The sequence below is a fragment of the Hydra vulgaris genome, chromosome 11 (assembly GCF_038396675.1).
Source record: "Hydra vulgaris chromosome 11, alternate assembly HydraT2T_AEP".
Classification (NCBI taxonomy): domain Eukaryota; kingdom Metazoa; phylum Cnidaria; class Hydrozoa; order Anthoathecata; family Hydridae; genus Hydra; species Hydra vulgaris.
The window spans coordinates 24,901,021-24,916,889 of record NC_088930.1 but is presented as its reverse complement, the minus strand read 5'-3'; the positions used below and the strand labels follow the sequence as shown (position 1 = coordinate 24,916,889).

The following is a 15,869-nucleotide window of genomic DNA, read 5'->3' as shown; positions in this document are numbered from 1 at the left end:
TTCAACTTGTATGTTGAGTGAAGACTTTTCAACTTGTATGTTGAGTGAAGACTTTTCAACTTGTATGTTGAGTGAAGACTTTTCAACTTGTATGTTGAGTGAAGACTTTTCAACTTGTATGTTGAGTGAAGACTTTTCAACTTGTATGTTGAGTGAAGACTTTTCAACTTGTATGTTGAGTGAAGACTTTTCAACTTGTATGTTGAGTGAAGACTTTTCAACTTGTATGTTGAGTGAAGACTTTTCAACTTGTATGTTGAGTGAAGACTTTTCAACTTGTATGTTGAGTGAAGACTTTTCAACTTGTATGTTGAGTGAAGACTTTTCAACTTGTATGTTGAGTGAAGACTTTTCAACTTGTATGTTGAGTGAAGACTTTTCAACTTGTATGTTGAGTGAAGACTTTTCAACTTGTATGTTGAGTGAAGACTTTTCAACTTGTATGTTGAGTGAAGACTTTTCAACTTGTATGTTGAGTGAAGACTTTTCAACTTGTATGTTGAGTGAAGACTTTTCAACTTGTATGTTGAGTGAAGACTTTTCAACTTGTATGTTGAGTGAAGACTTTTCAACTTGTATGTTGAGTGAAGACTTTTCAACTTGTATGTTGAGTGAAGACTTTTCAACTTGTATGTTGAGATTTTTTAAGTTCAATATAAATACTTTCATTGATTTTAAGTTTGTATGTATATATCTTTAAATATATATATAATATATATATATTTAAACATTATGAACAATATTACGTAGGAGGCCTGTAATCAAATCAGAGTCAAGTCATAAGTTACTTTTTATTTTTTTAAATTTGTTTTACTGACAAATCAAATAAAATCACCCCTATTCAGTAAGTCTGTTAAAAAGTTTTTTTTTTTAGTTTACTATTATTATTAACTAAATAGTATGACAATATAAAAATATATAAACTCGGTATCTAAAAGACGATCCAAAAGATCTAGTCACCAGAACCATATAAAATATATCAAATGTGTATATATAATAAAATAAAAATACAATTGATTTAATAACTATTAAAAATGTATAATAAACAAAGACTGAAAATAATTTTACAAATTATCCAGAGTGAAAATAATTTTACATTTCAAAAATATTTATATATATTGCCAGTAGAAAGAATATAGCCTTTTAATTTAGTTTTAAAAACGGAAAACTAAATTGACAAATCAAAATTAGGAACAACAATTTTATTCCATAAATACAGTGCTTGATAGTTAATGCAAAATTGATTAAACTTTGTTTGACAAATAGGTTCAATTAATAAATTATTATTTCATAAAGTATATTTGTTTATAGCTTTATGGGTAAAAAGATCTTTAAAAATGAACAATGGTTGTTCACTTTTACAACAAAACATAAAACATAAAACATTATAGACATTGAGTTCTTAAGGGTTAAATGCTTTAACATTTTAAAGTAAAATATTTAAATAAGAAAAATGATTTTCAAAACATATTAAATGCATTGCTTGTTTCTGACGATGCACAGTGGGCCAGAATTCACTTTTACTGGACAAAACTAATAACTCGTCATATAAAAAAGATTTAAGAACCATTTATGTACTATTTACTAATATGAGGATTGCGGTTTTAATGGCAACATTAGTTTTACTTTTAGGTTGCTATGGATATCTAAATCACTTAGCAACCACACATTTTATTAACCGTAACAAATTTGGATGAAAAAAATAAAACTGGAAAAAGTAATAACTTTATTGGATTACTCTCATAATTACCACAGTGAGTATTTTTATACTACAAATGTAGTGGTACTATGGATTTTTTATTTGATTGATAGTGACACCTGAAATGCATGGCAACGGTTCATTTTGCATAGTTACTAGCTTAAGTAACTATTCTAAAAACATCAATGTTATAAACTAGAGTAATATTAATGTGCCAGTATGATTAAAAATTATTTTATGCATTTAAAAATTTTAAAACATTCCCAATTACTAATTATAAGTATTTTTATTCAGTTCCAGGGCTCTATTTTATATTTTATGAAACTACTACATAATCCATATAAAAAAGGTAGCTAAACCTTTTTGTATAATAAGATAAAAATTTTGTTCTAAAACTATTTTTCAAATCAAAACTATTCTGAAAATTGTAAAACAGCTATAGCTTCTTTTTCTTTACCATCTTGGCGCAAACTACAACCTGATGCAAAAAATAGTTTTTAAGATTAATATAATGCAACTAATGGCGTCAATCTTCTTTTATTTGTTTTAATACTTAAAGTATCAAAATTCACCTGGGGTTTACCAGATACTACAGTTGGATAAGAGCAGAGTTTTCTTTATCAATGGAGGTAGTTAGTAGTTTCTTATTATTAATAACAAAATGAACTGATATTGGTATATACTGGACCGCTTTGGACCATAAAAGTATTTGATTATATGAGTGAAATTTTAACTAAAAAAAGTACTTCAAATACGCCATCATTTGAATTCATTTTATTTGACATAACTTACATGCTAAATAGTACTGTAATAGCTCATTTGAAAGATAATACTTGATTTTATCAAATTATCCAATAAAAAGAAAGGTTGTAAAACTAACATCTGTTCCAAGCTTATTAGTAACAAAAAATATTTTCAAATTTAAAAAAAAATTGAAACTTTTTTTTAAAAAAAAAAAAGCTTTTTATTCTACAGCTTAGAAGCATACGTCATGATAATTATATAAAAATATACACATTTTATAAAAGCTGAATGCTTAAGCTATAAAATGGTATATAATAACATAATTTTTGAAAATGTATTTTTTTTACTTTTGTCCACCACCTGGCCCACTGTGCGATGGTAGAGATTTTGTAACTTACTTTTAGAGGAACTTCCCTAAACAATATTTTATAATTTATATAGCTATGAATAAATGAGTAGTAGAGTTGAATTAAATTTTGTTTACTTTAATAGTATCTAACCTCATAAAGAATTCCAATACTTTTAGACAATTTAGTAGAAATAAAGTCGATATGATACTTCCATGTAATATTTTTATCAATGTAAATGCCTAAAAATCTTGTGACCAACTCCTTTTTTATTTCAATTTTATCAATAAGAAGTTTAGGTAAATTATTTAGTAAAAAATGCTTTTTTGCGAGGGAGTTGAAAAGGATCCATTTTGTTTTATCAATCTTTAAAATTAATCTCCAACTGGCTTAAGTGCTTGTTGCACTTAAACCAGTTGAAGATGTGATTGAGTTCTTTATTCATATTTGAAAAAATGTCATTGTTTGACAGAAATAAACTAGTATTGTCCACAAATATGATACTCATACGGTTAGAAGCTTTATTTAAATCATTTATATAGACTAAAAAAGTGGGCCTAGAATAGAACCCAGTGGAACACTACATTTTATGTCAATTAATTTTTCATTTTGAAAATAATCTCCATAGAAAACAAATTGTTTTTTATTTGTCAAGTAATTTTTATACCATTTTATTAATTTGCAATTAATTTCGTAAAATTTGAGTGTTTTAAGTAGAATTTTGTGATCAATCGCGTCGAATGCTTTTGATAGGTCAATGAAAATACCTAGTGTATATTGTGATCTACCAAATGAATTGGAGATTTCATGAATGAACTGTGTAATGGCTTGTTCAGTTGAACAATTTTTTTTAAAACTGAATTGATTTTTATATAGCAGTTTATTTATAATATGTTCTATTGTATATAATTCTTTCTAAAATTTTCGAGAAGATTGAAAGAACTGAGATAGGGCAATAATTACTAATATTTTATTTTTTTCTGTCTTTGTAAATTAGAGTAACTTTAGCTATTTTTAATTGGTCGGGGAATACACCTTGCTGTACAGACTTTATAAAGAATACATTTTAAATTTTTAAAGCAATATATGACAATGTTGCCATTTATTTTGTCCGCACCTGTAGCTTTGTTTCTTTTGAAAAATTTGTAAGCTCTCTCAAACTCATCAAAAGTTAAGTCAGAATATAAATTATCTATAAAAAGCAAATTATTTATAGGCTCTAGAAAATCACTAAAAGTTTTTTCCGTAATAGGAATCTTATTTGCCAACTTAGTTCCTATATCAATAAAATATTTATTAAACTTGTTTGCAATTTCGTTTGGTTCATATTTATTTGTTTTATTTATTTTAATTACTTTAGGAAGGGAGTTTGAATTTGTTTTTCGTTTTGTTATTTCTTTCAACCCCAAGTATTATCCAAGTATTTTTTGAGTAGTTTTTAAATTTACTAATTAAATTTGAATAATAAGTTTTTTTTAGTTTTTTACGAATTTTTTTAAATAAATGTTGGTAATTTTTATATTTTTGTTGGTTTTCATCTAATTTTGTTTTTAAATATTTTATATATAGTTTCTGTTTGATTTTAGAGGATTTTCTAAGTCCTTTGGTAATCCATGGACTATTCAAGGTTTTTATTTTAATTATTTTTTCACAAAGTGGGAAGTTTGCATTGTATATTGAGAAGAACGTATCAAAGAATTTATTTTATATTGTATTTGCATCATCATTAAAGTTAATATGTTTCCAATGCAGAAGTGATAATTGATATTGGAAGGATTTTATATTATTCTCATTAAAGACACATTTTTTAATTATATTTTATCCTTCGGGGTTATTAGAGAATACAGTATGGATTGTTAGAAAATGGGGAAATGATCGGATGTCGGTTTTTATAATTCCTTTTTATAAATATCTGTTATAAAAATATTATCAACCAATGTTGTTGAAGTTTTGGTTATTCTAGTAGGGCGATTGATTAAAGGAAGAACTCCTGCCATAAATATTTCATCAAAAAAAATTTTTACTTTTTTATCTTTACAATAAACTAAACAGTTCATGTTGAAATCTCCAATTATAAAGTAATTTTGTTTTCTTTGCTACCTTTGTGAATGATATTTTGCTGTAAAAAGAAAAGAAGATTTTCAGACGCACCATCAGGTGGTCTATAACAGCAGCTTAATAGAATACTTCTTTTTTTATTGTTTAAAATTTCAATAGTTACAATTTCTTTATCACCGTCAGAAACGCATATATCCTAATGTTATGTACAATGTGTTCCTTAACGTAAATCAACCTTAACTCCTATTTGTTTGTTTTTCTAACATAATTGTTTCGAAACCTGGAAGATGCAAAATAGATAATTATATTACTTTTAATTTTCACGATAAATACTTAAAATCAGATCTTAATTTATATCAAGATGTCAACTTTTTTAATGATTTGAACACATGTTGTTCTTACCTTTGAGTTATAAGAATTTCATTATAAAAATGACACTGAAAATCAAAAATTCTTCACATTAATATTAAAAGTGTAAATAAAAATTTTGAAAAGTTTTGTGATTTTTTATATGAAAAAAAAAAAATTATTCTTAAACTAATTCGAAGAAATCCATGTTTCTGTTAAGCAAATTGTATTAAAAATATTTTCAGTTTCATATAAAAAATCACAAAACTTTTCAAAATTTTTATTTAGACTTCTAATATTAATGTGAAGAATTCTGATTTTTTGATTTTCAGTGTCATTTTTATAAGGAAATTCTTTTAACTCATTGGGATAAAGATAAGAACAACATGTGTTCACATCATTAAAAAAGTTGACATCCTGATATAAATTAAGATCTGATTTTAAGTATTTATTGTAAAAATTAAAAGTAAAGGATTCGTAATCATCCATTTTTGTTTTTTAAATTTGATTATAGAATATTAAAAGAATTCCTTTATAATTATAGGTCACGCGTAATTGATTTATTGTAAGTTACTTTAGCATACTTACTTTTTGCTCCTTATTCTTTCGCTTTTTTGAAAAGCTTTTTTTGTAAATCCACTGTAAAAGTCTTCGTTAACCGCTTTCCAAAGCTTCATCGTCATATATTTGGTTAAAACTAGGGCTTTGTCTTTGTAGTTTTAAAATCAAGCAAATATTGATCTGTTTTTTCTTGTTTCTTTTTCAACTTGATGAGCTCTATCTATTAAAATTTTTTCTTGTATATTAAGCTTTGTATTAAGGAAATCTTTGATTTTTTGCTCGCTTTCTTCTCAAGTTTATTTAGCTTTAATCTCAACAAATCTCAAATTTTTTCTACGGCTTCTGTCTTCTAGTTCTGCTATTTTCTTTTTTATGTTATCGTTTCCATTATCAATATTACTTCTATCTGGTGATTTTTTTGACTCTGTTTTGTTTATTTCTGTAAGTTCAATTATTATTTTATTATATTAGATTAATGTTTTGGTAAATTATGTTTAGATTAAGGTATGTATTTAACCATACAATGTTTTGAAAGAGCCAACTATCTATGCTATAAAAAAGCTGGCTCTTTCATCGCATGATTATTGATTCTTTTAATGCATCAATAGTATTTAGGCACAGGAAGTATTAGTCAAAGGAAGTATGTTTAGGTTATAAATTTGATCAATTCAAAAACTTTAATTGCATAATATTAAGGACAAATAAACAGACTGATTTTTGAGGAGAGAAGGAATTGCTTGGTGCACATAACGGTTTGGTGTATTATAGAGATTATTTATCGTCAGGATATAAACCAAACAATTTGTTCTCTAGGTATATCAGCCTGCTTATTTGTCCTTCATATTGTGCAATTAAATTTTTTTGAAGTAATCAAATTTTTAAGCTAAACGAGTGCATTTAACTAGTGTATGTTAGCATTTCTGTTTTTCTCATTCTAATTTAATATTTTTTATCTTTAAGAGAAAAACATGTCTTCACAAGTATCAATTACTAAAAAGCGACAAAGGCCCACAACTTCAGCAATAAAAAAGACTGTAAGGGAAATGAATGCTGGCAACCAGTCCATCAATAAAACAGCATTAGTGTTTAGAATATCAATAGCCTATTTAGCAAAAGTGTTTAAAAAAGTTAAGAATGCTGAGAAGGAGTATGTGTACCACCCAAATATAGGTAACAAGCGCATTTTTTCTAAACCTCAAGAAGATTTATTATTTTCTTAAATTAATAATTAGATCTTAAAACTGCATCTAAAATGTGCTATGGTTTGTCTAAAAAACAAACAAGGGAACTAGTTTTTCAGTATGCAGAGACAAATAATATCTGAGATAAGACAAATGTTAACACCTTCTTTGAAAAGCTAACCAGCATTTACAAAAAGTATAGATTTCCATATTTTTTGTTTTATATTGCTTTACCAAAAAGTCAGACTTTGATCCTTCCAGGATTGTAAAAATTGCAGGCCTGGGAATGACAAAGTAAAGTTTCTTCATCCATCATAATGGACATTCGATTTCTTTGAAGATTTTCATGTAGCAGCTTTCAATGATGCTTTGGTTGCTCCCAAAGTGCTGTTTAAATCTTGCAGGCAATTTTTAATTACTTTATGTCTTTTAGCCATATCTCTTTTGGACTTCTTGGGTTGTCGACATTTTTTCCCAATATCCTGATAGGAATAATCTATTTGCATATCTACTATAGCATATATAGATAACAAATTGTTACTTGCTTTCCTACCTTTATAGCAAACATTTCCAGAAAAAGAAGAAAAAATGACAAATAATAAAAGAAAAGATTGCTACCCCATGCTAAACCCTCAGTCTATGTAGTGGCACTCCCTTACAGCAGCAGGCTATAAAATAGCCGATGTATGTACTGAAACCCCACACTGCAGGCTATTTCAGTGTGATAAGTTTAATTTTGCTGTGAGCATATATTCAGCAAGAGTGCTCGATTAATGATATCAGAGCTATATATGTAAAAGTATGTAGTTATTTTTTTTAATCTCATCAAAAAATCAATTTTATATATATATATATATATATATATATATATATATATATATATATATATATATATATATTATATATATATATATACATATGTATATATATATATATATATATATATATATATATATATATATATATATATATATATATATATATATATATATATATATATATATATATATATATATATATATATATATATATATATATATATATATACAGCCCTCAGAATTAAAAAGTAATAAAATGTTGCCTTATTTTTGGTCGGAACAAAATCTTTAATATAAAGGTTTCTCTATAGCAACAAAGAAACAAGATCAGCAAAAATTACCAACCTCAGACACTTTCAGGCAGTTAGGTTGGTATTGCCAAATGCTGACTCTAATATACATTTACATATATATTCCTTATTCAAAAAGATCAATAAAAAACACTTTACATATACAGCCTTTAAAAAAAAAAAATCAAAATATTTTCTCTGAACTTCTTAATGAATATATACATTAAATATAAAAACAATAGACAGCAAAATATGACAATTAATAAATAAATTTTAATTTTAATTTTAATAAATTTTAACACATAACTTTAAAAACAAAATAGTCAACAATAATGCTACCTACCAATATCAATAAAGTTGCTGACAAAAAAATCTTATTCCAAAAAAAATTCTACATATTAAAAACACACTTACTTTTTTGATTTTGTTGTGCTAGATTTCGCCGACGCTTAGTTCGACTGTTTGACAAATGCAAATAAATTGGATGAACAAAACGAGTCATTTTGTTAAGAAAGAAATCAAGCAAACCCAAATAGTTTATTATTGGAAAAAAATATGCAATGGTTCCTACAAAATATTAAAAAAATATTAAAAACAGTAATTGTAAAAAAGTATTAAAAAAGTAAAAATCCAAAACTTTTTTTTGATACCAAAATAAAAAAGAGTTTTTATGATCCATAAAGAAAAAATATTTTTGATACTTTAAATTCAAGTTGTAGATTTTTTCAATCCATACTAAAACATATTCACAGTAGCTACTGGTACCCCCAACCCAACAACAAAAAAATTACTGAACTTACATTGACTATAAAATTTTAAATAAACTAAGTTTAAAAATGTGAACCTGAATTTATTTAAGAAATAAACAACTATAATATTATTATTATTGTATTATTAATATTGTAGCAGAAACACAATTATTGTTTAAGTAATAAATACAATATTTGATACCTATATAGATACATTATACTTTAGTGAGAGTGCCTAAAACAACCTAAAACAGTGAGAGTGCCTAAAACCAGTATCCAATACCTAAATATATTTATATATACAGTATTGTGAAAAAGTTAAGAACCACTAAATAAAATAAAAAAATTTTTTCAAATAAATTTAATTAATTTTTATTCTATAGATAATAAAATAGTCTTTTTTTTCGAACATATTAAATATAGCATGAGAAAAAAGAAAATTTTTTTTTTTTTGAAAGTTAGTTAATAGAACCTATAAAAAATAAGGATTAAATATAATGTGTTAATTTTTTTTAATATATTTTTTGTGAAAAAGTTAAGAACCACAAAGAATTTTTTGTGCTAAATGCGGCGGAAACATCTTTTTAAATTTATTTTTCCCTTTTTTTTAAAATATTCTTTTAATGACCTGAGTTATTACCAAAGAACCAATAAAAACATTTGAAAAAAATTAATTTTTTTAAATACTTTTAAAAAAAGTATTCATTTCAAACAAAAAAAAATTCTTTCCTTTTGAAAAAATGAGCAGAAAAGCTATTACCTATGAAGATCGTGTAAAAGTGGTGCATTTTCACCAGGAAGGTAAATCCGCTCGCGAAATTGGAAGAATAGTAAAGCGATCACATAGTTCGGTGCTAACAATCATCAAAAGATTTAAAGAGACAAAATCTTACGTTGATCGCCATCGTTCTGGAAGACCGCGTTTGACGACACCCAATGATGATCGCCTTTTAACCAGGTTGGCAAAGAAAAATCGAACCATGCCGTCGCATGAATTAAGAAGGGAATGGTAGCTTTCAAATGGACGTCAAGCCTCGGCATCACTTGTGCGTAGGAAACTATTAGCTAACAATATGTTATGGAAAAAAGCTGTTCTAAAACCGCGACTTACCAAACGACATATAAAAAAGCGAAAAGAATTTTGCCAAAGCGTCAAAGAATGGTCTAAACAAAAATGGAGGACAGTAATGTTCAGTGATGAGATGAATATCGAGGTTGATAACCGAAAAAACCGAATTATGATTCGCAGGCAGCCTTCAGAAAAATATAATCACGATTGTATTGTTCAAAGAACAAAACAAGGTAGCGGGTCGGTTGGAATATGGTGCTGCATGACATATTATAGTCTTGGTATGTTTAAATTATTTGATGGTCGACTCAACTCTACTCATTATGTCGATATTTTAAATAACAACTTGTTACCGTCAATTGATGCACTTGAGCAAAGCGTTCTGTTCATTTTTCAGCAAGACAATGCACCATGTCACAGGGCTAAAATTGTCTCTGAATGGTTCGAAAGTAATAATATTGAGCGTCTAACTTGGCCACCAAATAGCCCAAATCTAAATTGCATTGAAAATCTTTGGAGTTGGCTTGATAAAGAGATTGCCAAGAAAGCACCAAGGAGCCTTGAGGAGTTGCGCAATATTTTACCAGCAATACTTGGAAATGTTCCCAAACATATTTTAAAGAATTTAATAGACTTAATGCCAAATCGTATAAATGAGTGCTTAAAAATTCATGGTAGAATTACGCGGTATTAGGTGGTAAAAATTATCGTTTTTTATTCTGTGGTTCTTAACTTTTTCACAATTTTTAAAATAAAAATTACCTATAAAACTTTAAATACATTTTTTATATTTGTTTAAAAGTTTTTATCACTATTATTATTTTTTATTTTGTTTGTCTATTTTCTAAAACTTATTCTTATTACTCTTTTTACCAGAAAAATATATTCGGTTAAAAAAAAATTTAAAAATAAAAATAAATTATGATTTGTTTTTTTTGTGGTTCTTAACTTTTTCACAATACTGTAGTAAAGGAACAAGGCTTGATTTTGAATGGGGTCAGATTTAATAAAATAAAGCTGGGTGCTGCCAAGGTTTGAAGCCATAACTGATTAGAAATAAATCTACATCACCATCATTTTAACATCTATTATTCAGTACTCCTAATCTAACACATAAGCCTTGTGATGTCATCTTTTCACTATTTAAAATTTTTCTGATTGCTTCTTTTTATCCAGAAATATAAATAATGATACCCAATCATCTGCATTTTAACGCTGTATATGTAGAAACTACCTTCATCTGCTCTAGAGGATATAATCAGATGCACTAACTATTCCCATCCTCTAAAATCATGACAAAACGATATTGGGTCAAATCATTATACTTCAACCACGGCGATCTATACTGCAGGCCTTGCCAACATGCAAACGACGCATCTGACTGGGGGGCTATTTTATAAACAGCAAAAACTAAAAAAATCAGTTTGTAACTTTATTTTAACTCAATAAACTTTTATATTATATATATATTATACTATGTGTGTGTATGTGTATATTATATATATATATATATAATATATATATATATATATATATATATATATATATATATATATATATATATATAATCGACAAAAAACTTTAAATAAAAAATTTAAAAAGTCAGTAAACTTTAATTAAATAAAATATTTTTTTTGTTTTGTTTTTTAATTTTGTCAAAGAATTCATGACAATTTCAATATTTTTTGAGCTGGTTCTTTATTTGAACATGGAGTCAGAAGTTTACATAAATTGTTCAAAAAAATATTTGAAAGAATATTTTCATGGCGTCACTGCATCTCAAAATTGTAAAACTCTGAAATCATCATTTGAATATTGCTTAATGATACTCTGCACACTCTATACTTAATTGGATTGAAAACTATAAAAGAAAATATTACCTATTGACAGGTATTATTTGTGGGAATATTAAGCCCACCATGGTCAGTTGAGTCTATGTATTGTCCATAATTTTGGTGGTAAAAAGTGGTTTTATCTAGCAATTCATTTTCTGATAGTTCTTTATCTTTACGAGTTTAATACCCTGATATATATATATAAGAGCCATATTTGTATCGAGAGAAATAAAAGATTCGAGATCTGGTAGATTGTCAAATATCTCAGCAGAGGGTTCATCCAATAGAAAACCACAATTTGGAAAAGAATGGGTTGTATCAAGACTTATCTCATAAGCTGGGTTATCAAGTGATAGCAAAAGCTTAGCTCTTGAAATATTCAACTTTTCAATCATTTATTGTACTCTTATGAAATATGTACTTCCTGAACCTTGGCACAATTTGCTGAATTCTTCTTCCAATGGATCAGTAGAAAATTCATTAAGAATGACATATTGATGTGAGTTATTCAATAATGATTTACATAGTTCAACAATACCATTGCATGTGTGGTAAATTGACTGTGCAGTGTCGCATGTAAGTTGTTTCTCCCTTTTACTTTGCTTTCCAGCCATCTTTAAAGCCATATTTTCAAAATTCAAAATATATTCTAATCTATTATCATTAGGATCTGTAATTACTTCATCATTGAATCTAATATCAGCACCTGTTCCCTTAACATTGAGAACTTTCCACCATGACACAACAATGTTAATAAAATCTGCTGTATCTTGTCTTTCTTTTATACGCTGCAGTCCTGGATGATTAATTAAAGCATGGTAAGTTTTGTCACAAAATACCTATAAACAGGTAGAAACTGACTGCCTCTCAATTGGCTTTGGAAATATTGAAACTTCATTTAAGTTGGATAGTTTAACTAAATTTTTAGATTCAAGTTCATAAAGTTTTTTAAGATGATCCCATTGTGCTACTTTACATAATTCTTTATCATAACAAATAAGTTGACCAGTTTTTTTGGTAAACCAATTATTTCTAATGTTTTTAAGCAAATGGACACAATCAAAGATAAAGAAAATACCATCATTAGTCAACCAGGGTTTATCTGGAACTGATCTTTCAAAAATTTAAAAAAATGCCTGATTAATTCTGTTTAATCGCATATTATAGCTTTAACTTGACCCGAAGACTCCTTTATTGATTGGATAGTAATATTAATTTGTTCAAAAAGAAATCAAGAGTTTAATTTACTTATAGGTATTGTATTGGAAATGAAAGATGGTACACTAAATAAACAATTAACCATTAAACCCAATATAGTTTTTGCAAGAGAAGTTGAATTGTTGATGCTTTTCCGAATAATGTACCACCATGGTATAACAACATTTTTTTAACATAAACCTCATCATGCAATAAATAAAAAAGTTTCTGATTTTCTTCAACAGATTGAAAATATTAGTCAAAAAATGTCTCTTATTTAATTTAGAAACTTTTGAAGTTATTCTTGTCAAAGTTCTTACAAAAGGCAATTGGTAATCTGTTTGCAATTGATTATACATACTTCTGGATGTAGCAAAATTATGAAAAGATCTAATATTAACTTCCTTAGAATAAATCTTACTACTAACACACTGTGTACCCATAGAAGCTAAATGTTCCTGATTTAAATTTTTCAAATAGCACAAAACTTTTTTAATATAGACCATGTGTTGATTTTTGAAATTCTGTTTTTAGAAATTGTAGAAACTTTATTTTTGGCACCATAATGATAAGTTTCAAAATGCAAATCCTCACTAATCTTGATTATAAAATATGGAACTCCATTTGAATAAACTTGTGATTGTAAATGAATAGTGTTATTAATCATAAAGCATACTAATGGAACACCTAAATCTCATATCATCAAATTTTCATATCATCAAAAGTTACTCTATCTTTTTCTAAAAAAGTGGATAGTTCATCTTGAGCAAAATTTCGAAAACACGAAGAAGCACGAATTGTTGCACGTAATGGAGGAAGATGGGTAGGAATTTGACAAGACGGTATGCCAGCCAAATAGATGGTGGAAATTTAGGACGATATCTTCCTCTAACTATTTGTTTTTCAAAATTTATCAGCCAATGCAACTCATAAACTACAGTTTATGAGTTGCATTGGCTGATAAATTTAAACTAGAGTTATTAGTTACTTTTAAGTTTGCATTTGAAATTACTTTAATCCACATTTGTTTTTCTTCTTCATTCTTAGGAAATTAATATACTGAAAGCTTTAGTTTATTAGATTTCTTTTTTGCAGATAAAAAATTTGAAATGCATACATAGATGCAACATTTTTTGCCAATATTTTAATATCATTAAAATGGCGACTAAAGTTAAGCCAAATTTAAAATAGACCCCCAGTCAGATAAGCGAGTTGCATGCTGGCTAGGCCTGCAGTATAGATCGCCATGACTTCAACCAATGGCCTGTGGGACATCTCTGATTTTTCTGATTTTTACATAATATTATGTACATTGTGTAGATAGGTTAAATTTGAAATTTCAGACTTCCAAGTAAAACAGTTCTGAAATTATAATCTTATAAACAAGACACATTGGCCCTCCTCCATTTACAAATGGTCAAAACAAACTTCTTCAAAGCCTTATAACTTTTTGCTCACTTTCAAAAAGTCTATTATTTTTTCAAGAACTATTTTCGAGATTCTGTTTTAAAAATAGAGGTTTTTATTAACTTGTATTATATTAGAAAAAAACTTCCTTAAAAAAAAAAAATTGGAAAAAATCTGAATTGCTAAAGAATCACCAAAATGAAGGTAACTGTAGTGTATTTCTATTCGGTCTTACATGCTATTAATCTTAGATCAACACATTGTGTTGATTTAAGATTTATACCACACATAAGACCATTACACGTACTACCTAAAAATGCAAACATTTTTAACTTGTGTTCATAACAAAAATGGCAGATTTATAAATAACTCTATTTTTCAATTATTAAAGGTCAAATGCATAATTGGAAATCAGCACTCCTCCAACCTGCCTGTTGGCTCATGTGAGGGGTGCAACTAATTATAAACTATTTCCTAAAAAAATATATTGTTGGTTGCCCCCTCCTAGATCTGGTCTTTATAGTAGATAGGAGCACAAGTAAAGGGACAGTAACTATTTAGAGACCTTCATTATTGTTTAAACCTGATACTTTAAACATAATTTACACAATTAAGGAGTATTCTATCTTAAAGTCAAAAATGATTTATATCTTCCAAAATAAAAAAAAAAAATAAAAAAATATATAAGGGGTATTCTACAATAAAAGAATACTCTACTATAAAAGAATTCTATAATAAAAAAAGTAAAGATTAATAAAGAAAAAAGTCAAAACTTGTAAACAAACAACTTTTATTATTAGGGTTGGTTTTTACTTTATAACTAATAATTAGTTGATAATTTAAAACAATTAATATATGATAATTTGTTTCATCATTTTTTTAATAAGATAGGAGTAAAACCCTTTTGTGTTTTTGAGCTAAGGCTCATGTAATGTGATGATAATGGATACCAATGGATATCTGGTCAAATATGATATTTAAAATAATTGCCAGCTTTTTGTAAACAGCTGAGTCACTTTTAAGATCTGTTATCTTTCCAGGAAAAAATTTCTCAAAACAATTCACTACTACCCAATCAGCAATACTGATGTCAATATTCAGTGACTTGTGTATTAACGCAAGTATCTTTCAAACACAGAATGTGTTTGAGCTAAATTTTCAAGCAAGTACACAATAATTTTGCCTTAAAGGAGGAAATGATGTCAATCCCACCTTAATTATATCATTAGACTTTGATTCTTTTATCCATTTATGGTAAAGTTCTGAAAGATTATGGGTCGCTTCTGAATGTGCTGCCTACCTTCAACTGTCTTTATTCTAATACAACCCTTTGCTCAAGGCAATAACCTGGTATTACTATTATCTTCATCAAAGTATACAATTTGCTTTGCAACTTCAAAAGTCAATTTTTTGGATTTCCTGTGTCAATTGACCACTCACTCTTTTTTTGTGTGAAATTAATCTCATTATGAAACTTTTGTTTCAGCTGTTCTACTTTTAAGGGTAGAAAGTTATTGTTCAGGTGCATTTAATGTCTCATTTAACAACTTAACTTTCTTTTTTATC

At 27.1% G+C, this 15,869-nt stretch overlaps 1 protein-coding gene across 2 annotated transcripts in view; it reads right to left on the bottom strand.

Annotated features, from left to right (window-relative positions):
• Positions 1 to 15,869, bottom strand: part of LOC100214527 (reticulophagy regulator 2) — a 38,412-nt gene that overhangs the window by 5,463 nt on the left and 17,080 nt on the right. For both annotated transcript variants that reach the window (XM_065810538.1, XM_065810539.1), the window contains exon 7: positions 8,461 to 8,613. In XM_065810538.1, the coding sequence (XP_065666610.1) occupies positions 8,461 to 8,613 (153 nt within the window). The remainder of the gene's footprint in view (positions 1 to 8,460; positions 8,614 to 15,869) is intronic.